General features: G+C 40.3%; 1 protein-coding gene across 7 annotated transcripts in view; it reads left to right on the top strand.

Moving 5' to 3' along the window:
• ranbp2 (RAN binding protein 2) overlaps nt 1-27705 on the top strand; it is an 87467-nt gene that overhangs the window by 47892 nt on the left and 11870 nt on the right. For 6 of the 7 annotated variants that reach the window (XM_069891155.1, XM_069891157.1, XM_069891156.1 and 3 more), the window contains 7 exons: nt 5630-5767; nt 8217-8300; nt 8378-8458; nt 8539-8631; nt 8762-8833; nt 22494-22696; nt 23773-23986. In XM_069891155.1, coding sequence (XP_069747256.1) covers nt 5630-5767; nt 8217-8300; nt 8378-8458; nt 8539-8631; nt 8762-8833; nt 22494-22696; nt 23773-23986 — 885 coding nt within the window. Of the gene's footprint in view, nt 1-5629; nt 5768-8216; nt 8301-8377; nt 8459-8538; nt 8632-8761; nt 8834-19426; nt 19564-22493; nt 22697-23772; nt 23987-27705 lie in introns of those variants that run through there. The other variant, XR_011342182.1, reaches the window with a different exon arrangement.

Below are 27705 nucleotides of genomic sequence, written 5' to 3' on the forward strand. Positions count from 1 at the left end.
TGAGGAATAACATGAAAGACGCAACACACTCTAACCATGAACTTTTTTACTCTCTTACCATTGAGCAGATGTTCTAGGAGCCTTCGCTCGAGAACTACTAGACTTAAAAAGAGCTTTTCTCATGAAGCCGTGATAATGTTAAATACTACTTCACGGCATTGAGCGGTGCTGCACTTGTATTTCAGAATCAGTAATTTTTTTTAAACAATTTATTAGAATAGTCCGGTCTTAGTGTACATGGTTTATTGTGTTTTTTATTGTATGTGTTTTAGTATTCTATTTTATATTCTGGTTTATGCTAATCATATTTCGATGTCATTATGCTGGTATACCAGCCAATAAATTGTATCACATCACATTATTCAAGAATCTGATGACAGCAGGGAAGAAGCTGTGCTTGTGCCGCTGAGTGCTCGTTTTTAGGCCCCTGTACTTTTTTCCTGATGGTAGCAGAATGAAGAGGGCATGGCCTGGGTGGTGGGGAGTCTTTTAGAATAGAGGCTGCTTTTTTAAGTCACCACCTCATGTAGATGCCTCGATGGAGTGAAGTCTGGTGCCTGTGATGTCGCAGGCCAAGAGTTTATTCTTGTCCTGAGAATTGGTGCCTCCATACCAGACTGATGAAAACAGCCAGAATCCTCTCTGTGGTCTTTCTTTGGCTTGGCTTCGCGGACGAAGATTTATGGAGGGGGTAAAAAGTCCACGTCAGCTGCAGGCTCGTTTGTGGCTGACCAGTCCGATGCGGGACAGGCAGACACGATTGCAGCGGTTGCAAGGGAAAATTGGTTGGTTGGGGTTGGGTGTTGGGTTTTTCCTCCTTTGCCTTTTGTCAGTGAGGTGGGCTCTGCGGTCTTCTTCAAAGGAGGCTGCTGCCCGCCAAACTGTGAGGCGCCAAGATGCACGGTTTGAGGCGTTATCAGCCCACTGGCGGTGGTCAATGTGGCAGGCACCAAGAGATTTCTTTAGGCAGTCCTTGTACCTTTTCTTTGGTGCACCTCTGTCACGGTGGCCAGTGGAGAGCTCGCCATATAATACGATCTTGGGAAGGCGATGGTCCTCCATTCTGGAGACGTGACCCATCCAGCTCAGCTGGATCTTCAGCAGCGTGGACTCGATGCTGTCGACCTCTGCCATCTCGAGTACCTCGACGTTAGGGGTGTGAGCGCTCCAATGGATGTTGAGGATGGAGCGGAGACAACGCTGGTGGAAGCGTTCTAGGAGCCGTAGGTGGTGCCGGTAGAGGACCCATGATTCGGAGCCGAACAGGAGTGTGGGTATGACAACGGCTCTGTATACGCTTATCTTTGTGAGGTTTTTCAGTTGGTTGTTTTTCCAGACTCTTTTGTGTAGTCTTCCAGTCTTCTAGAGCGCATCGGATGTCCCCCAAAGTTCCTCAACATGATTATCCAACTGCACGAAAACCAACAAGGTCGGGTCAGATACAGCAATGAGCTCTCTGAACCCTTCTCCATTAACAATGGCGTGAAGCAAGGCTGTGTTCTCGCACCAACCCTCTTTTCAATCTTCTTCAGCATGATGCTGAACCAAGCCATGAAAGACCCCAACAATGAAGACGCTGTTTACATCCGGTACCGCACGGATGGCAGTCTCTTCAATCTGAGGCGCCTGCAAGCTCACACCAAGACACAAGAGAAACTTGTCCGTGAACTACTCTTTGCAGATGATGCCGCTTTAGTTGCCCATTCAGAGCCAGCTCTTCAGCGCTTGACGTCCTGCTTTGCGGAAACTGCCAAAATGTTTGGCCTGGAAGTCAGCCTGAAGAAAACTGAGGTCCTCCATCAGCCAGCTCCCCACCATGACTACCAGCCCCCCCACATCTCCATCGGGCACACAAAACTCAAAACGGTCAACCAGTTTACCTATCTCGGCTGCACCATTTCATCAGATGCAAGGATCGACAATGAGATAGACAACAGACTCGCCAAGGCAAATAGCGCCTTTGGAAGACTACACAAAAGAGTCTCTGTGGTACACCTGTAGAAATTTACAAGAGTCTTTGGTGACATACCAAACCTCCTCAAACACCTCACAAGGTATAGCCGTTGGCAAGCCTTCTTTATGATTGTATCAACATGGAAGCTTCAGGACAGATCCTTGGAGATATTGACACCCAGGACTTTGAGGTTCTTGACACTTTACTATTGAGCCCTTAATGAGGACTGGGTCGTGTTCCCCTGATTTCCTGCTGAAGTCCACAATCATCTCCTTGGCTAACGTTGAGTGCAAAGTTGTTGGTGTGACACCACTCAATGTGCTGCTCTATCTCCCTCCTGTGCACTTCCTCATTGCTGTGTATGATTTTGCTGACAACTGTTTTTTTTTTGGCAAATTTGTCGATAGCATTGGAATTGTGCCTGGCTGCACAATCGTGGATGTATAATAAGTAGAGCAGTTTTTAAATTATTTAATTGCACCATATTGTTTGTACCTTGCTGACATCATTTGTTAATTTTTGCATTTGATGTCCAGTAGGAAACCTAATTGGTCCTCTTTGCATCACTGAAGGTATCATCTAAGTTGTATGAATCTCCCAAAAGCAGGAACCTCTAATTTGCATTTTGACTATTCATTGCAAGTCTAATGCTATTCCTGTGACATTTCAAACTATGGTGGCTGACATCTCATTAATGTTGTCCACCTGGTTCTTTTCCCTCGCTCTGTCATCCTGATGATGGTAACATTGCTTCACAATAAAATGTCTCACCAATTTTTTTTATTCTCTTCACCAAATGCATGTATTGGGACAGCTTGAATTATTTCAATTTTTCCTTAAACTGCTCTTATTCCTGCAGTGAACAAGCCATCAGTTTTCCGTATTCCTTTTGTCAATACCAGCAGTTTAATTTTCCCATTTCAAATAGAATGCTGTTAAACCTAGGCTTATGAAGCAAAAACTTGTATTAGAAATTGTAACAGTCATCTGCTGATCATGATCTCTAGAACCAGATTGTACTATTGTGTGGAAGCAAGGGAGGGGATTGCTGAGCCACTGGCAATAATCTTTGCATAGGTGCAGGAAGATTGGAGAGTCCAAATGTTCTCCTAACACAGGAAATTATAGACCAGTGAGTCTTAATTCAGCGATGAGTAAGCTGTTGAAGATTCTTAAGTAACAGGATTTATTAGCATTTGGAAATGCATAGTTTGATTGGGGATAGTCAGCATGGTTTAGTAAGGGGAAGGTCATATCTCACAAGTCTGATTGAATTTGTTAAGTACATAATAAAGCACATTGATGGTAGAGTGGTGGACTTGATTTAAGGCTCATTCAGAAAGTAAGCAGACATAGAAGCCAAGGAGGCCTTGCTTTGTGGATACAGAATTGCCTTGCTCAGAGAAGGCAGAGGAAAGTAGATGGTTTTTTTCTGCATGTAGGTCAGTGGCATTCTGCAAGGATCTTTTTTAGGACTTTTTGCAGTTTTCATAAATGACTTGGATGAGAAAGTGGAAGGGTGGCAAAGTAAATTTTCAGATTACAGGAAGGTTGGATTGTCTAGAGCAGGGGTGTCAAACTCAAATTCACAGAGGGCCAAAATTAAAAACTTGGACTAAGTCGTGGGCCAAACTAAATATTTATTGAAAATTTTCAACAACATCTGCATGTTTTCTCTTCTTTCAACATATGTAATGTTAAACTTTTTCTTATTAAAATAAATGTTTAATAATAGTTTTGGTTAAACTCTTTCCAGAAGAAGCATTAACAAATGAGAAATAAAATATTCAATAAATAATATTTCTCTATAGCCTTTAAGCTCCTTTTAAATTGTATTTTTTCTCACAAGCCAACAAGTCAAAAAATTAACAACTTGCTTCAATGACAAAGAGGTTTGTCTTTTAAAATGATGAACATATAGTCTGCCTCCCACCTGTCTTGAAAGGTCCTGTTTTCAGTCTTTCGTTTGGCCATTTTTCGTAAGGGGTTTATTACATGTGAGTTGGGCGACAGGTCGCAGATGCTAATGAAAGTAAAGAGAGGAGGTGGGGGCGATTAGCGGGCTGACAGGCCGGCGCCAATGTATTTGCAAAGCATTCTGGGATTTGTAGTATTAACTGTGCATTGGCGCGGCGGCCAGCTCTAATACATATTTGATATGATCTTGCGGGCCAAATATAATTGGATCACGTGCCAAATTTGGCCCGTGGGCCTGAGTTTGACGTGTGGTCTAGAGGTTAGAGAGAAATTGATAGGGTACAGAGTTAGTGGCAGATGTGGTTTAACTCAGAAAAGAGAAGGGATTTATTTTGGAAGGTCAAATTTGAAAGCAGAATACAATGTCAATGGGAGGACTCTGAACACTGGATAAGCTGAGGTTGTGTCCATGCCAATAGGACACTCAAAGTTGCTGCACAGGTTGACAGTAATAGAATCAAGTTAAAGTTGGTGGACTGCTAAGCATACAACTTTTTTAACAAAATATTACTGAATATCTAGGTTTTATCACAAAAGTAACACAGACCCGATATAAAACAATGGAATACCCCCCCTCTCCCCCCACGAATACAATTAAAGCACTATGCCTTAATACAGTTTTTTTTTTTAAAATCAGTGCGAACCTTAAATAGAATTTTGGTGCAGGGTTTGTAATTGGGGCAAAAATTAAATCAAAATTAGATAGGTCAACTATTGAGGGACACAATGGGCAAATGTACCCTTTAATAGTTCTGATGAAGAAAATGCAATTAAAGAGTAAAAATTAAGAAATCTGATCTTGCTTGGGGTATGGATGGGATTTGAAAAAAATGATTCAAGAAATATTAACAATGTCAGGAACAGCAGAGGTAATTAGGATAGCTTCCCAATGACTCATAGAAAATATGATAGATTTTGCATGAGGAATGAATTACCACCCAGGAGAAAAGCATTGTGACCATGAGCATTTGGGAATAGAAAGGATGCAATCCAACTGGGGAAAAATCAGAATAGTTGTGGCGGTAAATGGATGATGGAGCGATGGGGTGGATTGATGTGTGAAGGAAAGTAATCCAGTCATCGAAGGAAATTTGTGCATTACTTTGTCCCAGAAGACTATTTTTGTTTATTTGGTAAGAATTTGACAAGCTGATTTCTTGAGGTCAAAATTTAGAGTCAGGAAGAGAAAATTGTCGTTCATTGTGTAATTCCAGTTCAAAGTAAATAGCATGGGTTTAAAGGACTGTGCATGTTTTTTTTCTATTCACAAAATTAAATAGATTGAAGCAATAAAACATTTTTAAACATTCACGTTCTGATAGGGAGCTCTGGTAATGAAATTAAAGGGCAAGGTTATTTTTGCATGAATGACCCTGATGTTTGCTTCAGCATAAACTTTCTTATTTTACGTTTTTCTGCAAGTTGCTTTTAAAGTAGATTCTCTATCAAGGGATTGAAAAGTTTTCTGCATTTGGAGTTCACAGACATAATGAGCATGGTCAGATTTAGAGAAAATAGCCACTGTTTTAATACAGCAATAGTGTCTAATCTTCAATGCCAGTTGAACCAATGTATATTGTGATCAGTATTCACTAACATCTATCTTTATAGCTCTACTATTGATTTAGGTTTACTCACATTATTTGGATTGTCCTATTTAAGAGATTTTGCTTGCTAATACAATTAATTCCCTCCTAGTTGAAGATGAAGTAGTACAAATTACTTTTGTGTTGACACCCACGCCTGAACAAGAAGAGCTTGCAAAAGAACTGAAACTTCCTCCAACATTTTTTTGCTACAAGAACAAACCTGGCTATGTCAGTGATGAAGAAGATGGTAAGAATTGAAGACATTTATGTCCATTGTGGTGAAGGAGTTCATTTTGTGTATAATTATGTTAACTCTGTCATTAGCAAATTATGAAAAGACTGTGCAAAATGAATTGTCCACTTTGTTTTGAATCTGCCAGTTATCATGTTCGCAATGAAATGCTCGCTTTCCTTGCCTGCACTCTGACCTATTGATTCAATGTTTAGATTTGCCCTTTTTCTTCATACTTGCTCCTTTCCTGCCACTACTTTCTGGGCATCATCTCCATTTTAAGATTTTCCTTGTTTCTAAATCTGTCTAGCTTCTCTCTTCTTCAGATTTATGTCCATATTAATCTGGCCTCTTGTTCATCCTAGATTTAACTGGTAGTGGTGGTGCCTTTTTTCGTGTCAAAGCCAAATATTGAAATACCCAATGTAAATTCTCTTCCTCTTTAAACTAGCATTTCACCATCTTTTATCTGATTTCCTTGTGTCGCATCTTGTTATATTCAGCTCACTGATACTTGTACAAAGCCCCTTTGTATGATTCGTTCTGCAAGAGAAAGTGTTGTACATCTGAGTTGGAATGACAATACAGGGAAACTTCTAGCCAGTTGCATTTTCTGTTGCACCATATGGGTTAGAAAAGTATGGAACTGTTTTTGTATATTGATTTTTAGTATGATCAGATTGTGGTTACTATTTTGTTTTTAACCAAAGGAAAAATTATCAAATATACATGATATCGACCACTACATATCTTTATATCATCTGCAAACTTAGCCACAAGCCATTCATTCCACAATCCAAATCATTAACATGCAAGGTAAAAAGAAGTGGCCCCAACACTGACTCTTGTGGAACACCAGTGGAAACTGGCAACCAATCAGGATAGGATCCCTTTATTCCCACTCTTTTTCCTGCCAATCAGTCGATGTTCTATCCATGCTAATATCTTTCCTGTAATTCCATGGGCTCACATCTTGTTTAACAGTTTCATGTGCAGCACCTTGTCAAAGGCCTTTTGAAAAACCAAACATCCACTGCATCTCCTTTATGTCCGCTTGTGATTTCCTGCAAAAAAAAAAATTGGATCCAGGTTGTCAGAAAAGATTTTCTCAAGGAAACCATGCTGAATTTGGCCTATCTTGTCATGTACCTCCAGGTACTCAGTTACCTCATCCTTGACAATTGAATCCAACTTCCCAAACAACAATGTTAGGCTAACAAGTCTATCATTTCCTTTCTGATACCTCCCTCCCTCCTTAAATAGTGGTGTGACCTTTGTAAATTTCCAATCCCCTGAAACCATGTCAGAATCTTTTGATTCTTCGAAGATCATTAAGAATGCCGCTGCGAAGCCAAGCCAAAGAAAGACAATTTATACAATTACTTCTTTCAGAACCCGGGGATACATTGTTTGGTCTGAAAGACTTATCTGCCCATAGACCATTCAGCTTCCCAAGCATCTTCTCTCTGATAATTGTGACTCAACTCACCTTTTTTTCCTAAAAGCTTTGAAAGTCAGATACAGTCTAGGGTCTTCAACAGTGAAGGCTCATTCAATTCCTCTGCCATCTCCTTGTCTCCCAATACAATTTTTCAGTCTATCCATGTCCTCATGCACTGCCAAATCAAGGCCACCCATAAATTGGAGGAGCAAAACCTAGTATTCCATCTCGGCCCTCTCCAAACTAAGGCATCGACATCTAGTTTCTGCTAGCCAACTTCCTATTCCCTCTTCCCTATCCCTCTTCCTTCTTTCCTCCAGTTCTCCTCCCCTTTCCCTCTCCATTCACAGAGCTATCCCCCTCCCCCTCTTTGTTGGTGTGCCCTACCTCCCTTATTATGGCCTTTGGGACTGTGCTCTTCCCCCTGCCCCTCTCACCCTTCCCTTCCCACCATATTGTTCGGGGGCATGCCTACATTTCACTCATACTTTGATGAAGGACTCAAGCCCCTAAAATGTTGGTTATGTATTTTTGTTCGCTATATAAAGCGCACTGTTTGACCTGCTGAATTTCTCCAGCATTGTGTATTTTTTGTTTCTCCAGCATTGTTTTTTCTCAGCCTATATCTATTCTTGCTTTGTTTTTACTCTTCGTATACTTTTAAAAAAAGCTTTTAGTATCTTTTTTATCATTTGCAAACTTCCTTCCAAATGACCTAAGTTGCTTTCTGAGCTTTTAAAAGCTTTGCAGTCCTCGATCTCTGACTAATTTTTTCTTCCTTTTCTCTCCTTTTACTTTTCGGCTTTGACTTCTGTTGTCAGCCACAGTTATCATTTTTTACATTCAAATATTTCTTTTTTGGATCATACTGTCCTGAACCTTCCTTATTCCCTGCAGAAACTCCAGCCATTGCTGCTCTGTTGGTGTTCCTTTCCAATCAAATTCTTCTCTCTTGTTTCACGTCTTTGTCTTAAATTGCAAACAGCAGATTAATGTTGAATTTAACTAATATTTCTCTTCAAGATGAAGACTATGATGCTGCAGTTAAGAAGCTCAATGGAAGACTGTATCTGGATAAGCCCCAAAAGCAAAAAGCAGCTACAACAGGTACTGATGGATATTCTGCAAGGCATCTTGTAAAGTAAAAAGTTAGATTAACTGACTCCAAAATTTTCCACATCCAGGTGAAAGCTTGGAAACTGGCAGAAAACTGGATCTAAGGGAACAATTATATTCTGTTGATCCAGAATGTATGTCTGCAACAGGTAAATATGTTTCTCAATTTAAACTCATTTTTGGAACTAAAGTAACTTTTCTAATTGTGCTTTTATAATTAAAATATCAGCTGAAAGAAACCTTGGTGGAAATCTGCATCCAGATCAACCCAAAGAATGGTTCCCTCAGGATGCATCTCAGCATCAAGTCTTTACTGAAACAGGTAGAAATTTTGTAAAGCAAAATACTTTATTTTGAGCATAACCATATAACCATTTACGGAGCGGAAACAGGCCATGTTGGCCTTTCGAGTCCGCACCGGTTAAGTTTTAACAGCATTTTTTCTATTGAAGGTTCTTTCTTGGAAACTAATGATAGCAAGCTATGTTCTGATGATCAGAAGGAGCAAACATTCTCCACAAAAGGTATGCAAATTTGTAATGGTCCACTTAGACTCCTGATAGCATTTTAGCAGTTAGAACCATAGAACATCACAGAAACATGCCCTTCTAATTTGCACTAAACTATTTTACTGTCTTGTCCCACTGTCCATCGCCCCCCCCATCTACGTACCTATCCAAATTCTTAATGTTAAAATTGAGCTTGCATTCACCACATCAGTTGGCAGCTCATTCCATATTCCCACCTTTCTGTGTGATGAAATCCTCCTAAACTTTTCCCCTTTCACCTTTAGCCAATGTCCTCTGGTTTGTTTCTCACCTGCACTCAGTGGAAAAAGCGTATGTACATTTACTCTGTCTCGACGACTCATAATTTGAAATACCTCCATCAAATCTCCCTTCATTCTTCTACGCTCCAGGGAAAAAAGTCCTAACCTGTTTGACCTTTCCCTGTAACTCGGCTCCTGATGTAAGGGCAACATCCTAGTAAATCTTCACTGGTCCTTGCAGTTAGGTGACCAAAACTGCAAACAACACTCCAAATTTGGCCTTACCAATGTCTTATACAACCTCACCATAACATTCCAACTCCTGTACTCAATACTTGGATTTATGAAGGCCAAGATGCCAAAAGCTTTCTTTACAACCCTATCTACTTGTGACACCACATACAGGGAACTGTGTATCTGTATTCTCATTTCCCTCTGTTCTACCTCACTCCTCATTGCTCTACTATTTACCATGTATGTCCTTTCTTGGTTTGTCCTTCCAAAATGCAATACCTTACACTTGCATTAAATTCCATCTGCCCATTTGCATCCCATTTTTCCAATTGGTCCAGATCCCTCTGAAGGATTTGAGAAACTTCTTCGCTGTCCACAATGTCACCTATCTTCTGCAAACTTGCAGATCCAATTTACCACATTATCATCCAAATAATGAACATAGATGACAATCCACAATGGTCTCAGCACTGATCCCTGAGGCACATAACTAGTCACAGACCTCCAATCTGAGAACCAATCATCCACCTCCACTCTCTGGTTTCTACCGCATAGCCAATGTTGAATCATTTTACGACCTCACCATGAGTGTTTGAACCTTTCTGACTAATGTCCCATGTGGGACCTTTTCAAAAGCCTTACTAAAGAACAGGGTGACAATATTCACAGCGTTTCCTTCATCAATGTTTCTGATGACTTCAAAAAAGCTGTCAGATTATAAGCATGATCTACCACGCACCAAGCCATGTCATTGATTTATGATTTACTTGTGACAAAATTCCAGCATTTTGTGTTTTTACTTCAACCATGGTGTCTACAGATTTTTGTGACTTCTGACAAATGTCTCTGCTGCATCTGTTCCCACGATGAGGCCTTCTGGTCCAGATCTTCTGAAATGTCTTCCTTCTTCCACAAACATGGCTTCCCTTCCACCTCCACCATCATCAACTCAGCCCTTACCCACATCTCCTCCATTTCTTGCTCATCTGCCCTGGCCCTCTCTGCCGTCAGATGTAACAAACATAGAAACCCCCGCATCCTCAGCTACCACCCCACTAGCCTCCGCATCCAACACTTTTATCTGCTGGAATTTCCAGCACTTACTACAGGATGTCACCACCAGACACATTTTTTCCTTCTCCTCCCCTCTTAGTCTTCCGCAGGGTCTGCTCCCTCTGTGATTCCCTCATGCACTCATCTCTCTCCACCTATAGATCCCCAGCACATTCCCCTGTGCCTGCACCACCTCTTTCACCACGGTCCGGAGTCCCAAACAAGCCTTTCAAGTGAAACAACATTTCACTTGTACATCCAGAGGACTTGATTGCTGCATCTGGTGCTCCCTTTGTGGTGTTCTCTACGTCAGAGAGAGTGGTTGCAGATTGGGTGATTGCTTCTCTCACCACTTGATCTCTGTTTGCTACCACAGCGACCTCCCAGTGGCCAACCATTTCATTTCACTTTGCCAATCCTGCTGATCTGTTCTTGTGTCTCAATCTTGTTTCTACCTTTTGAATTAAACAAGCCTACTTTAGGTGTTTGTTCTTGTAACAAAATATACACAATTGAAATAAATTTTTTGGGTCATTCCATCAACTATAATTTGCTCCAAATTTGAAAGATCTTATAAAACCATTTCTGATCCTAAATTCTCTCTTAAATAAGCTATCAACTGAAAATAATGTATTGTGAGGAATGTCATAATTATTGATAAAAAAGACATCAATCTATCATCATAATAATCTCCCAGTTTTGAAATTCCTTTATTCCATAATTTTTTAAATCTTTTTTAAAAAATTAATAAAGGATTAATTAATGGTGTTTATAACAAAGGAAGATTTCCATCAATTTCTAACTTTATTTCAAATATTAAGCAAATATTTTAATATCAGAACATCTTTATTGTTATAGACTTTGGTTCCCATTTATAAACTCCTCTGGAATAATTTCTCCTATCTTAATTCAATGTCTACCCAAGATGGTTTAATTTTAAAAAAACATAGAAACTAGAAATCTTAATTGTGCTGCCTTAATAATATTTAAAATTAGGAAGTTGTATTTCCATGTTTAATTTTCTATTGACTTTCTTACCATTTTCCCTTTTCAGAGAAATTTCCTAACTTATTTTTTACATCTTGGAAAAAAAATTGAGATGTAGATATCGATAGAGTTTGAAATAAATATTGAATTCTTGGAAAAATATTCATTTTAATACAATTAACTCTCCAAATTAATGTAATAAGTAAATTTATCCATCTCTTTAAGTCATCTATCTTTTTAAATATTGGAATATAATTTGTACAAATTTTTCAAATTGCTATAAATACATAATCCTCTGTATTTAATCTTGTCTCTCCGTTTAAATTGAGCTTCTTGTCAACATTGTGAATAGTATCCTTTTACCACTTCCATTACTTATTTTCCCATATTCTAATAACTGACTATAAAGTCTTGGTAATGATAAATGTGGTTGAGTTAAATAAACTAATACGTCATCAGCAAATAAACTAATTTTATGTTCAGTCTTATTTACCTCAAACCCTTTCAACTGTCGGTCATCTCAAACTTTTTGTGTAACAGGCTCTATAGCTAAAACAAACAAAGCTGATGATAAAGGACATCCCTACCTACAAGATCTAGTTAAATTAAAAGATTTGAGATATCTGTCTATTTGTTATTACCTTAGCTTTAGGATTTCTATATAATGCCTTAATCCAATTTATAAAATTTACACCAAAATCAAATTTACTTAGAACCATAAATTTTAAAAATCCTATTCTAATTTGTCAGGCTTTTTCTACATTTAAAGCTACTATAACACTTAAATCTTCTTTCTTCTACGCTTAATAACCTTACTATATTTTCTGAAGTTTGTTTACTTTTAACAACCCATCTGGTCCATATTTATCAATTCAGGAAAATGTTCATTAATCCTATTCACTAATATTTTTGCTATAGTTTTGTAATCGACATTCAATAAAGATATAGGTCTCTATGAAGCTGGTTTTAATGAATCTCTATCTTTTTTAGGAATAACTGTGATTTAATTCTTAGTCCATTGCTTATCCAAATACTTGTATATCTGATCTCTTAGAGCACCTTCCAATAATTTAACTACTACTGATGTCAGGCTCACTAGCCTATCATTTCCAGGGTGACTTTGGGAATATTTTTAAACAATGGAACAACATGAGCTACCTGTCAATCCTCCGGTACTATACTCGTGGCTAAGGACATTTTAAAGATTTCTGTCGGACCCCCTACACGCCCCTATTAGCCTAATTCAGGGGCCATGAGGATTTCATGTCAGGCCCTGAGGATTTATCCATCTCTGTTTGCTTTAAGATAGTAAACGCCTGCTTTTTAACCTGTATAGGTTCCATGACCTCACTGATTGTTTTCCTATCCTCCCTTGACTGCCAGTTTCCTGAGTAAATACTGATGCAAAAAAACTCATGTACGATCTCCCCATTGCTTTCACCTCCATACATCGGCAATCACTCTGATTTTCAAGGGGACCAATTTTGTCACTTACTATCCTTTTGCTCTTAATATACCTCCCAAAGCAACTTCGTGTCTTCTTTTAACCTTCCTGATTTCTTGAGATTTTTCTTGCATTTTCCTGAAGTACCCCATTTGCTTCATGTTGCCTATACCTGCTATGCTCCTCTCTTTTGAACCAGATGCCCAATGTCCCTCGAAAACCAAGGTTCCCTATGCCTGTTAGCTTTGCCTTTAATCCTACTCTCAAAATGTCACCTTTGAAAGTCTTCGTATATCCTTGCCAGAAAACAACTTAACCCAATCCACGCTTTCTACATACTTTCTAGTTTCCTCAAAATTAGCCTTTCTCCAATTGAGAACCTCAACCCGAGGCCCACATCTATCCGCCATAATTAATTTGAAACTAATGCCATTATGATCACTGGACGCAAAATGTCCCCCAACACATTTGTCATCTGTCCTGTCTCATTCACTGGACCCAAAATGTCCCCCAACACATTTGTCATCTGTCCTGTCTCATTCCAAATAAGAGATCCATTTTTGCACTCTCTCTAGTAGGTACCTATTTATTGATTTGGAAAATTTTACTGAACACATTTGACAAGCCATCCATCCCTTTTACGTTATGGAAATCCCAGTTAATATGTGGAAAGTTAAAATCTACTATCATAGCCTTGTTTCCTGCAGCTGTCTGCTATCTCTCTGCACATTTGCTTCTACATTCTCAGACTATTGGGTGGTCTGTAATACAACCAAAGTCCTTCCTCGTTTCTCAGTTCCACCCACATAGCCTTAGAAGACGAATCCTCTGACCTGTCCTGACTAAACACAGTTGTAATACTTTCCATGACTAGCAATGCCATTCCTCCCCCTTTCATCCCCTCTGCTCTATTACGTCTGAAACAATGGAAGCCCAGAACATTGAGCTGCCAGTCCAACTCCTGCTGCAACCAAATTTCACTAATAGCCACAATGTCATAATTCCATGTGCCAATTCATGCTCTAAGCTCATCTGCCTTTCCTACAATACTTGCAATGAAATAGATGCTCCGGAGAAAATTTCTACCACATACAATGCTTTGACTTATAATGTTACATTCAGCTTTCCTGGAAGACTCCCAATGATCCAGAAACCTGAAGCCCTCCCTCCTGCATAATGTCTTTAGTCATGTGTTAAGCTGCATTATCTTCCTATTTCTAACCTCACTAGCATGTGGCACAGCTAGTAATTTTGAGATCACAATCCTGGAGTTCCTGACCTTCAGCTGAGCACCCAACTCCCTGAACTCTCTTTCCAGGATCTCATCACCTTTCCTACCCACATTATTGGTCCCTATATGGACCACAACATCTGGATGCTCACCCTTCTGAGAGGCTGTGAACTCGATCTGAGACCTTAGCACAAGACCACAACATTTGGATGCTCACCCTCCCTTCTGAGAAGCTGTGAACTCGATCTGAAACCCTAGCACAAGGGAGGCAGAACCTCTAATCTGTCTCCATAACTATGGAATCATCTATCATTACAGCTCACCTCTTCTCCCTTTTCTTAGCCACTAGACCAGACTCCAGGCCAGAGGCCTGTTCACCATGGCATGTCCCTGGTCAGTTGTCCCTCACAACAGTATCCATAATGGTATACCTGTTATTGAGGAGAATGTCCACAGGGATGCCTTTTCCCTTTCGCTCTCCTAACTTTCACCCAGCTGCCCTCCTCCTGCGTCCGAGTGTGAAAGCATCCCTGTAACTCCTATCTATTGCCCTCGGCCTTCTGAATGATCTGGAGTTCATACAACTCCAGCTCCAATTCTTTAACTTGGTTTGTCACGAGCTGCAGCTGAATGCATTTTTTGCAGATGAATTCTTAAGGGATACTTCTGTCTTCCCTGACAACCCACATTCTACAAGAAGAGCAATCCCCTGCCCTGGCTGCGATTCCCACTGTCTATGACTTAAGTAAATAAAAAATTAAGATAAATATAAATCTGTCCTTGCCTGTATCCACCCACTGTATCCTTTTTATTCCTTGAATAGGGTGGCCCTTGGTTCAACTCCTGGACCACTGCCTCAGGGCCTACTTGCTAAAGCCCCTTGGGTCAAAGCCTTTTATCACTTCCCCCCGGTACCTCACTTTTATTGTAATGTGATTGCCCAATCAGCTTCTTCCAACTGAGTCTGAGCTTTTCAAATCTGGCTTCAACTGCCTGGGTCATTTTGATACCATGAAGGAATCAGCTGATCATTTTGAAAGTAGTTTGCAAAGTGACACAAAACGGCTAATAATTAATGCTGTTATACATAATTAAATATTTTGGCTGATTTGTACACCACCATTGCTTTGGAGTCATTACCTATATTAGATGCAAGGATGGGATTTTCGTATTTAAGAATTCTAAAAAGCCAGACATAAAGTGAAGGGAGTAAGATATTCTCCAATTATTAATTTCACCATACTGAGATCTAGTGATGCATTAGTATTAGTGAGAGTGAAGCACAAAAGTCTGCGGACGCTGTTTATGGTAAAGACAAGTGCTGGAGGAACTCTGTAGGTTTTCAAGCGTCCAAAGGAAGTAAAGATATATCACTGACGTTTTGTTTCTGAGCCCTTCAAGTATGAATAATAAGCAAGCGGGTACCGGAATGAAAGGCTGGGAGAATGGAAGAATGTGCAGTGGGAGGAGTATAACAGACAAAAGGTGTTAGTTGGATATGGATGGAGGAAAGGTGAGAATTGACTGGAAGTGAATTGACTTTGACTCTGGAAGCAGAACTGGGGGAAAAGGAAACTGAGGCAAGGCCTACTCAGGCAAGGTCCCTCAATTCTTCTACATCAGTTACTTCTGTGCACCCCTGATGTGCTTGTTGACTTCATCCGCTTTGCTGTCAACTTCCACCCCGACCTTAAATTCACTTGGTCCATCTCGAGCAACACTCCCCTTTCTTGATCTCTCTATCTTGGGAGACAAACTCTCATCAGACATATACAAACCCACCAACTCCCACAGCTACCTTGACTTAACTCTTTACACCATGTTCATTCCTTTTTCTCAATTCCTCTGACTCTGTTGCATCTCCTCCTAGAATGAGGTCTTTCATGCTAGATCATAGATATCCTCCTTCAAACAATGTCTTCCCTTCTACCATTATCAACTCAACCCTCACCCACATATTCTCCATTACTTGCACATCTGCCCTGGCCCTCTCAGCCCCCACACATAACAAGGACAGGATTCCCCTTGTTCTCCCCATCCAGCCGCCACATCCAGCATAATCATCCTCCGCCATTTCTGTCATCTAGCATGATCTCACCAGCAGACACATCTTCCCTTCACCCCTCCACCTTCTGCAGGTATCGCTCCCTCTGTGACTCTCTCAACCACTTTCCTTCCCACCAATTGCACCCTTGGCACCTACTCCTCTAACTACAGGAGGCACAACACTTGCATCAACACCTGCACCCTCGTCATATGGGCCAAGTGAAGTAGCACTTCAGTTGTGAATCTTCAGGGGTCATCTACTGCATCTGGTGCTCCCTCTGCATTGCAGAGACTAGACGCAGACCAAGAGATCACATCGTTCAACACTTAACTCTGCCACAATTGCTGGGGTCTCCCAGTTGCCACCCATTTCAATTCCCCATCCCATTCTCTTGCCGACATGTCTGCCCATGGTGTCGTGCACTGCCAGAGACCCCACCCCCACCCCCACAAATTGAAGGAGTAACAGCCTCCAACTGGATGTCATTAACATCATTCAGTTTCAATTTGCAACCCACCCAACTATCTTTCTATAAGTTTTCTTTCCTCTAGCTCTCGGTCTCTCTTTTTGCCTCTCCCCCAGCTCTGCTTCCAGAGCCCCAAACAATCCCCCTCCCAAGTCAATTCTCACCTTTCCTTTCTCCTGTCCTATTCATATCTAATTAACACCTTTAGTTTATTGGTCTGTACTCCTCCCTCTGTCCATTCTTATCTTCTCCCCAGCCATTTTATTCAGGCACCTCCCTGTTCTTTACTCGCAAATTGAAGAAGGGTTCAGGCCAAAACTGTCTCTTTACCTCCTGTGGATGCTGTGAGACCTGCTGAGTTCCTCATGCATTTCTGTTTTATTGGTGTTAGTGAAGTCCTTAAATGGTTATTGCCCAGCAGATTCACGGTTTAGGCAGCCTCCAATCAGATCAAGGCAAGAACTTGCGAAGTGACAGGGATAACAGCCTCGGTGACAGGGTGTAGTTGATGGAGATGACTGGTGTGATCTGTTTTTTGGACTCTTGGTGTTTGGAGATCAAAAGCAAATGAAAAGACATTGAAGTTCTTGGCCCAGGCCCAGATCTGTTCAGAGACCATTACTATGAATAGTGGCATACCTCTAAACAATGATTCCTAATTTTTCTGGCTTGAGGAATGATACAGTTCTGTGAATGTCTGCAGTATTTTCAATTTAAATGACTGGTAAATTTAGACATACAGCAAGGTAACAAGGCCTTCTGGCCCATGAGCCCGTGTCACCCAAATACACCAATTAGCCAACAAACCCTGTACATTTTTGGAGGGTGGGAGGAAACTGGTGCACCCGGAGGAAAGCCAGAGTGGTCACGGGGAGAACGTACAACTGCTTAGGGACAGCGCTGGCGCTGCAAGTGTTGTGCTGACTGCTACGCTAACTGAATATTGGTATAAGAAAAATCAATTGTTCAAAAGATCCAGCTGTATTTTCTACAGTGGTGTAATTTCACTTTAGAAATTCTATTTTTAATACAAAAGTATTTTGATTATTAATTTATGAATGTTTAGAAACACAATTCAAGTTAATGACTTCCTTACATTTCTCAATTATCCCTATTTTATATTACCTGTCACAGGCATTCCCTTCGTATCACAGAATTCATTATCTGGTTTTATTAAAATCACAAAATTGATCTGAGTCATCAGATTGCTAGGTGCTTAGATTTCATCCACAAGAACTTTAGGCAAATTTAACCAGGGCTGTTTGTCCCATTCTCTTCCCCAGTTCAGAATCTCTGAGCTCTCAATACCATAGTCTGCAGCCAAGGCTTCTGTGTCCCACTCGGGAAGTGGATCCTCGACTTCCCACTTAACAGACTACAATCAAAGATGGGTAACATTTCTTCCATGATCACACTCAACACTGGCTCTCCAGTAGGATGTGTACTCAGCGTGTTATGCATCACAGCATGTTATAGGAGCTTTTCCAGATTAGAAGCTACAGAAGGTAATGAATGCAGCTCAGAACATTACAAAACTTCTCTCCCCTTCATAGACTATCTATATCTCCTGCCTCTAGGAAAAGCAGCAAACACACTGGAAAACTCATCACAACTCTTCTCCCTCCTCCCATCAGGGAGAATTCTTGGCACATATCAGCAGGCTTAAGGACATTTTCTTCCTTGTAGACATGAAATTTCTGAATGAACCCTACAACAGTGCTATCATATTGCCCTTGTGCTAATTGATCTTTTCATTACAATCCTGTACTCAGTAAATTGTGCTCTTTACACAACTCTATGTAATGCTGAGTATAACCCTGTGGTCTGTTGGGTGAAGAACTCTGGTGTACTCGGTATTTTGTGATAAATGAACTTTCTACCTAATTTGTTCCAACACGAATAATTTTGGTTAAGTTGATTTTACCTGGTCTTTGAAACTTTTTGAGATGTGGGCTAATATTCCAACCGTTTTGGATTACCCAATCCTGATTGAAGACCTGTAAGTAAAATTATTGTTGCTATGTCCAAGTGGATAATGTACTGGCATGTGATAGCTGCTGGCCTTGGAACACTGTCATCTAACCAGTTATGTTCAAGTACAAGTCAAGTTTATTGTCTTCTGATTGTGCAAGTACAATCTGACAAAACAGTGTTCTCCAGTCCTCTGTGCAAAAGCATGCAGATGTAACATACATTCAGACAAACAATACATCTGCAGGACAAGTATAATATCAATAAAAATAAATTGTTTTGTACAAATGAGTCTTGGATGGTTAGTATGAGCAGTTCTTTTGGTCATTCAGCATTCTCACTGCTTGTGGGAAGAAACTGTTCCTCAGCCAAGTGGTACTGGCTCTGATACTCCCATATTTCTTCCCCGATGGGAGCAGCTGAAATATGCTGTGTGCAGGGTGATAGGGGTCCTCAGTGATTTTGTGTGCCCTCTTCAGATAAAGATCCTGGTAGACCACGTCGATTGGGAGAGAGGTGTGGGAGAGAGGGAAGGAGACTCCAGTGATCCTTTCTGCCACTCCTATGATCCTGTGGATTGACCTCCAATCCATTTCTCTGCAGCAACCATACCACACTATGATGCAGCTGAACAGGACACTCTAAATGGAGCTCCTGTAGAAGGTTGACATAGTGGTGGCTGGTAACCTTGCCTCCTTCAGTCTTCTCAGGAAGTGCAGTCGGTATTCCGCCTTCCTAACAAGTGAGATGTTGAGTCTCCATGATAGTTAAGTGAACTCCAAGGAATATTGTGCTCTCAACTCTACTACAGAGTTGTTAGTGTGTAGTCCATGATCATTTCCTTTGTCATGTCCATGTTGAGACTCATGTTGTTGCCCTCGCACCATTTCACGAGATTTTCCACCTCTTCTCTAGTGTGATACATCGTTGTTGCTGATGAGGCCAACTACTATTGTCATCTGCAAACTTGATGACACTGTTGGAGCTGGATCTGACAATGCAGTCGTGGGTCAGTACTGTGAACAGGAGCAGGCTGAGCACACAGCCCTGAGGTACGCCAGTGCTCAGCATGACAGTGCTTGATATTCTACCACCAACCTGGACAGACTGTGGTCTTTCCGTTGGGAAGTTCAGGATCCAGTTACAGAGAAGCGTGTTGAGTCCTAGCTTCTCCACCAGCCTTGGGGAATGATCTTATTAAATGCCAAGCTGGTCAATGAACAGCAGCCTGGCTTATGAGGTGTTGTTCTCCAAGTGGATCAGGACAGAATGAAGTGATAAGGCTATAGCATTGTCTGGAATGGTTTCTATAGGCAAATTGAAATGGATCCAGTGTCCCTGTGAGATTGAGCTTTGATACAATTCATATGACTCTCAAAGCTTTTCACCATGGTGGAGGTCAGTGCCACAGGGCGGTAGTCATTGAGGCAGGCCCTGTTGCCCTCTTGGGTTCCAAGATGATGGTGGCTGACTTGAATCCTGCGGCAACGATGGACTGCTGCAGTAAGGTGTTGAAGATGTCTGAGGACCTTTGGTACCTGACCAGGTATGTTGTCTGCTCCTGCCGCCTTATGAGGGTTCATCTTGGATAGGGTTCATCTTGGATAGGGTTCATCTTGGATAGGGTTCATCTTGGATAGGGTTCATCTTGGATAGGGTTCATCTTGGATAGGGTTCATCTTGGATAGGGTTCATCTTGGATAGGGTTCATCTTGGATAGGGTTCATCTTGGATAGGGTTCATCTTGGATAGGGTTCATCTTGGATAGGGTTCATCTTGGATAGGGTTCATCTTGGATAGGGTTCATCTTGGATAGGGTTCATCTTGGATAGGGTTCATCTTGGATAGGGTTCATCTTGGATAGGGTTCATCTTGGATAGGGTTCATCTTGGATAGGGTTCATCTTGGATAGGGTTCATCTTGGATAGGGTTCATCTTGGATAGGGTTCATCTTGGATAGGGTTCATCTTGGATAGGGTTCATCTTGGATTGGGTTCATCTTGGATTGGGTTCATCTTGGATTGGGTTCATCTTGGATTGGGTTCATCTTGAATTGCCAGTGTCGCATAGCTGTTTGTGGATCTTCTGTGTGCATCCTCATTTTGCACAGGAGAATTCAGTTCTGGCTGATCTCGGACCATCCTATCCCGTCCTGAAGCTACCATCACAAGCTCTGAGAAATCCCCACACCACTGCATTCATGGTTTCTGGTTAGCCCTGGTTGCGAAGAATTTTATCTCAGTGATACCTGCATTGCACTCGCCGATGAAGCCAGTCATTGAGTTTGTGTCCTCCTATGTTTACATATTTGTTGTTGGTGGCTGCCTCCTCAAACAGCTCTAGTTTGTGGTATCAAGCAGTCTTGCAATGCTTCTAAGGCACCCCACCCTGCCCCCCTCCCTTCCCAGTCACATACTGATCTCTCTGCAAAATGACCTAGTTTGCTTTGCCAGCAGTCTGTTTGCTGGAGTTAGCAGGACAGATATGCGATCTGAATAACCAAGCTGGGGGAGAAGTGCAACTTTTTACATACGAGGGATGTTGGTGTTCACCTGATGCAGGGTGTTCTCTCATCTGGTGGTGAAGTTCTCATGCAGTTGAAACAGTGGTAAAACTGTTTTCAGGTGACTGAAGTCACCAGCAACAATCATAGCACTGCCAGGATGGGAAGTCTGGGCTTCGTAGATGACACCATAAAGCTCTTTCATGACTCCTCCTATGTGAAATTCTGCTGTATAGTTGAGGCTTTGAACATGAAACTAAGAGAATTGAAAGCTGTTCTTGCATTAAAGGACTCCAATCAAAATGGATTACCACTAGTATCTATCTACCTCCAGATTTATGTCAACTTGTTTTCAAGCATAGCAGAATACTGAAGGCCTTTTAGGGATCCAAGCATGAGCAAAGTCAAAGTTGACTAAGCGCTAAATTTTTTTTAAATGTTGACAGTTTGGGTTAGACAATTTCTGTGTAGAGAGAAAAATTGAGTTTTATGAGCATTGAATGCAGTCTACTAGATTGAAAGGAGTACATGTGAGCCAGGGCTTCACTGAGAAGGAATGTTTGAGTCCTTGAATGATGGATAAGGAAATGAAAAGAACATTTGCTTTTCAAAGGGCAAAAGAACGTGTATTATGATCTGTACAATAGCAAAACAAAATGTAAATTTAGTCACTGTGTTACAGAGCACTTCCATTTAATCTGCAAAGGTGGTCCTGAACTCCAACTCCCCCTTGCCCCTTTCTTTGGCATCCTACATTGTTTCAATATAAGTAAATAAATACCACCTCATCTTCATTCTAGGCATTTTGGAGCTGTCATTATTCATGACTGAATTCAATAATTCCAGAAAAACAGCCTTTGTGTCAAAACTGGCTAGTTCTTGAGCATGTTCATCAACCTGTAACATTAACTCTGTTTCTCTGTCTCCACTTTTCCATTTGAGTTTCCAGTATTTTTGGTCTTCCATCTCTATTATCTCTATTATTTAGCTCTATTTGCACATACTCCAGTCAGATTGGTCACAGTTAGCAAGTTAGCACCAACAATATCTTTGGCTCCACAGTATTACATCCATTATTCCTCCACCTGCCACCCAGGCTGCCATCAATTTCAAACACATTTCCGATTTTTGACAAAAGGTCATCAATCTGAAATTTTAGCATCTGTGAAGGAAAAAGTTACTGAACAACTGAATATTTGTGACATTTTATTTCAAATTTACAGCTGATGTTCTTTTCTATCTGACATTTTCAAATATTTAGTTGATGTTCTTGTGCTTTTAGACTGGTGAAGTTAGTTTTTTTGAATTTGAAATTGTAAATGTAAAATTTAGTTTTCCCTAGTTTTAAGCAAAATATGGGTTATGAGGAAATGGGTCCAGTCATTTTGAAATGGCATGATTTGGAAAGAAGCACTATTGATATTTTCCAAGTTTGGGCCAAAATGTTTCACATTTTTTGACAGTTTGCTCTTTTTGTAGACTCCTGTGCAAATAATTTGATAGAAGATGGTGATAAAGACTGTATCTTTGTCTGGGAGAAGTTACCAACCACTGAAGAGAGATCAAAAGCTGAAGAATTGTTGCTGCCTTCAACCTTTTTTTGCAATTTAAGCAGCGATACTGAAGGAGATAAGGATGACGACGACTTTGAGACTGAAGTTAGAAAAATCAGGGATTTTCAGGTGAAATAATTACATAATTGGATGAGCATATTAAAATATTGGCTCCTTATTTCTTTGATGGAAATGGATACCATTATCAGCTAGCAAATGTTTCTGGTGAAGTTAATATTCTTGCCGATTTGATATTTAAATTAATTTACTGGAGTTTAACTCTACCCAAATTGGGTAAATATTAATTTCTGTTAATCTAATTCTATTTTTTTTTAAATGTCCACGCTGTCAGAGCTGCTGCTGTTGCAGACCTGTGGGGAGCGGAGACAGCGCCCCTCTGCAGGGTTCTACCTCAGTCAGACTACTAATGGCTACATACAGGCTTTAAACGGCCTGTTACAGGAGCCATTGCTGGTTTATTCTGCAACTGTGGGGTCTGGGCCCTAGATGATAGCACCTGCATTCAGTTACACCCTCGAGGGGCTGCAGACTGGAGAAACAATGGACTGGCACAGAAAAATAGAACAACACCCTCATTTGAGAAAAGAGAAGTAGGGGATATGACCAATGGGATGGTGACAGTGGCGGAAAACCAGTGAGGGAGCTCTGTGGCTAAAGAACACACAGGCTATTAGTGTCTTGAGGCGAGGAACCCACACAAACTGCGGACTGCGATCAAAGGGTTCATGCAAGGCTGTGGACTACAGGAAACTGGCTGAAGGGGTACCAGGTATTAGAACTGGGATGCAAGAGGTCGCTGAAAGTTCCTGATTGTATCAGAGGTTTGGATCTGAGGCTTGGGTTGCCAATGGTTTGAACTGAAGTCTGTATGGTTGCTGAGGCTGTGGGTGTGATGTAGATGAATCCACAGACATTCAGTGACCGGGGGTGGGGGGTGCTCTTTTGCTTCTCTTTCTCTGACTCTTGGGGGCACTGGTCAATTCCTACTGATGGTGAATCTTTATCTGCCTTTCAGCAGATTAAAGTCAATTTCATGTATTTTTAAACCTGTTTTTATTTCATGACAAAAATGGAGTCGAACATCTTGAATTGATTTAGAGCAGTAATAGTTCTAATTTGCACATTCATTGTTACTTGTAGATTTTCCATAATAACTGTAGTAAAATAGTCCTTTTTTGCAACAGATAGAGCAAGAAGGGCTCATCAGTAGCTCCACTGATGCAGTTTCTACAGGACAGTTGAAGGAACAGCTGATGGATGTACCAACTGTTGCATCAGTGACTGAACCAGACTCCACAACACACGAAGTACTGAAGGGAGAAATTCCAGCATCGGATGATGGCAGGCCTATTGATTTATCAACTAAAGGAGAAATGGAACCTGATTCTACCACTCAGGGTACAAAAAGGGAAAATGGGGTGAATTAATGTGAAATTTTCTTTCAATTAATGAAAAGGAATTTTAGTGCAGCTCCAAATTTAATAATGGGGGAAGTGTTAAAAGCATATAAGAGGAAATAATTGGATTTTTTGAAACCATTGGATTGGCATTGTGGATCAAGCATTGCAATTGTTTGTAGGCCTAATAGGTTGCTGTTTCTTCAAGATGTTGAGGTCTTAAATTTTTTCAGAGAAACTGCTTGTGCAGTCATTTTTATTAAGACAGGTGAGCAAGGCTTTTTGGTGTTTCTCTTTTTAATATCTAAAAAGTACAAGTATCTCTTGTTTTGAATTTCAGTTTGTGATGAAACAATATGTTGTCTTTAGTATACTGAGCCTTCACAGCCCTGGTGAATTTCAAAGCAAGCAGTCTTTGGATTTTTTTCCTCCCTCATCTCTGAATTAAATGGCAGGCCCTTGAATTTAGACGTTCACCCTAAGAGAAACCCATTCCTACATCCACCCTGTAATTCTCCAAAGATCATTATTGTTTTGTCTCTAATATCTAAACTTTAAGCAGAATGGGTCTACTTCTTTCAAATCTCTTGTATGACAAAATTGAGCGTAGTAAGGGAGCTGCTCCGCTCAAGTTTGAAGGAAGTTACAGAAAATGGTGAATGCATCTCAGAACACAGCTTGGCTCCATGGATTCCATAGACAGCTCCCATTACCTGGGAAAGGCAAGCAACATAATAAAGGACCCATCAAATCCTGGACACATTCTTTTCTCCCCCAGCCCCTCTTATCATGAGAAGGCTCAAGAGAGTGAAAGCGTGCATCAACATTTTGAAATACTTTTTCCCACAGCCATCGAGCTCTTGAATGAACCATGCAACAATGCCATTATCTTGTCCTTAACACAAATTCTTTTTTGCATTTAATTATGCTCTAGAAATTGTGTTCTACTTTATCTAGTTGTATGGTAGAGCTAATTTGTTGCTAGACTACTTACAGAAGAATTCTCACTCATTACTTTACTAATAATAAACTTGCAACTCCCATCAGTGGAATAAGTCAGGTGAACCTTACTTTCACTGCTTCTTTTGAAAGGATATCCTTACTCAGCTTCAGGGACTATCCATTCACAATTTTTCATTTGTGATTTTGGCACTTCATAATGGATCATGACATCTTGCAATTCTTTGCCTTACTAATTGCTTGCTCTAGCTGTATTTTAACTTCTGGTGATTTGTATGCAAGGACACCCAGGTCCCTCTTGTATCTTTATATCTTGTATCTGTATGTCTTTCAACTTCTCACCATTTAAAAAAAATTGGCTCTGTTTCAAAGTGCATGACTTGACATATTTTAGCATGTTTTCTGTTTTTCTCATTGTTACAAGATCAAACCAGAAACCACAAGGAAGGCATATCACACAGGGATAAAGATGAACAATTACTTTATTAATAAAAATTTCACCTTCAAACTTTAATTCAAAATTCCCCCTTTTATAACAATGCCCTCTGGTTACTATGCAAGTCTCTATAACAGTGTAAAACTAATAAATTCCCCAGCCTAAATATAACATGTAATTAAAGTCTAAATTATATTTTCAACCACCCCACGGATAAACTTAGACACAAAACAAACAAGACTCACAAAACTTTGATCTCAACCGAAGCAAAGATCATAAACAAAATTCAGTTTGTTTGGTAAACTGAAGCCAAAAGATCTTTGAGAGAGAGAGAGCGCACAAAATTCAAAGTTGTCTTCTTGTGTTGCTTGCAGAGAGAGGAACAATGGCTTGGTCCAGATCCTTCTGGCTGCCTTCGGAATGTTCATCCCTTTTAAAATGCCCAACATTCTAAATGATTCTGCTTGGGCCTCCTTCCACTTTACAGCCACACCCAGTGGTGGTTTGTCTTCCAAGTCCAGAAATTTCTAGATGCACATGCCCAGTCCATCTCCCACTCTCTCAGCAGTCCACCTTCACCTTGGCTCTCAAAGGCAAACTGTCACTTTTTAACATAAAACCATACAACACATAGGTCAATAAACAACAAAAAACTCTGTAACACTCATACCTACTCAACCATTCAGTATCCTCTGCATAATTTAACTATCTCTTTGTTTCCATGCTGTTCTTCAATCTCTCTTGAATCAGTAAGTTTGTCTTACTCTGCAATATGAGAGGGCTAATTTCTACAGTATAAATAGTGGGGAAATCTTAGAAAGATCTAGCTCTTGACTCCTTTTAAAGTCCACATCTCGAGATAAGTAGTCAGATATTACTTGGTAAGCTTGAGACTTCCACTTTGCTATTTTTTTGGTAGCTATTGTAACTCCATTTTAGCAAGAGAAAGGAGCTTATTGTGGACTTAAGGAAGTGGAGATCGAGTATCCTCGCACCTGTTTTATTGGTGTGGTAGTGGTGAAAAGGATTAGCAGTTTCAAGTTCCAAGGCAATCACATTGGCTGACCTCTCCTGGTGTTATTAAGAGGTCTGAGAAGGTGGACTCGAATTTATCAGGATTTGGCATGTCATTGAAGATTCCATCAAACTTCTATGTGGTGTACTGTGTGAACTATACTGGTTGCATCACAGTCTGGTTTGGAAACGCAAGTACCCAGTAATGCAGAAGGGTGCAGAACATGGTAACCTCACTGTAGCGACTATTTTCCTTTATAGTCGCTTAGAGGATATCAGAATGTTGTTGTCTATGACTTGTTCAAACATCCATACTAAAGTTTAGTTTTCTAAAGTATATTAAACATTGTTAACATTATTAATCTGTTGCTATTCATTGTTACAAGCCATTAAACATTTGACAGTGCTAAAACTTTGTTAGACAGTCAATAAAATTTGTCCTATTGCTTCCATTTCATAGAACAAAGGAACTAAGCTAAGTATCATCTCTTTAGCAAACAAAGAAAAGCAAAGATGTAGCTAGGAGACAGCAAAAATATATAAACATCTTGAAATCCTGAAACAGAACATGTATGCAAGCACGGAATACTTTTAACCCTTACAATAATGACCCCTAATTATTATGATTTAAAAAAAAAATAATAATAATTATCACCACAAATAGAAATCAAATGTAGTTTTAGTTAAATGAAAGTCAATTATCAAAGCTCTCTGCTTGGAAAAGACAGATTTTGGTAATTGGTTTGTTCAGAAAGCCAGTTTTAGTCTTAATCTGAACTTGACGTACATATCCTCTTTTGTCCTGGATGGTATCAACAACCTTCCCCATCAATCAGGAATTTTGAAGCGCTGAATGGTCCATGATGATCATGACTTTGCCAGCCATGAAATTGCGCCTGATCTTCGACCATTTCTGTGGAAGATATTCTTTCACCCATTTTTTCCCCAGAATAAATCCGATATTAATTGCACCTGCTTCCACCTGCGATATGCATATGTCTTCCTTCTGAAACTGTCCCAGCGGCAACAAAGGCTTAGTCTTAAGAAGCAAAAGGCAATTTGGAGTAAGTGTTTTAACATAATTTGGATCTGTAGAAGTCTTAATGATTGGATGACTGTTGAGTATAGCTTCAACTTCACATAGAACTGTCCAAAGACCCTCATCTAGGATGGAATTGAGAACCTTTCCCATACACCTCCATGATGTGAGCCTGAAGAGGGATGGAAGATCCAATTGATTTTTTTCTGGAGTTGTACATCAAGAGTCAAATCCTGATCCAGTTCATAAACACTTTCCTTAATTTTTTTTT

The sequence above is a fragment of the Narcine bancroftii genome, chromosome 7, assembly GCF_036971445.1.
Source record: "Narcine bancroftii isolate sNarBan1 chromosome 7, sNarBan1.hap1, whole genome shotgun sequence".
Classification (NCBI taxonomy): domain Eukaryota; kingdom Metazoa; phylum Chordata; class Chondrichthyes; order Torpediniformes; family Narcinidae; genus Narcine; species Narcine bancroftii.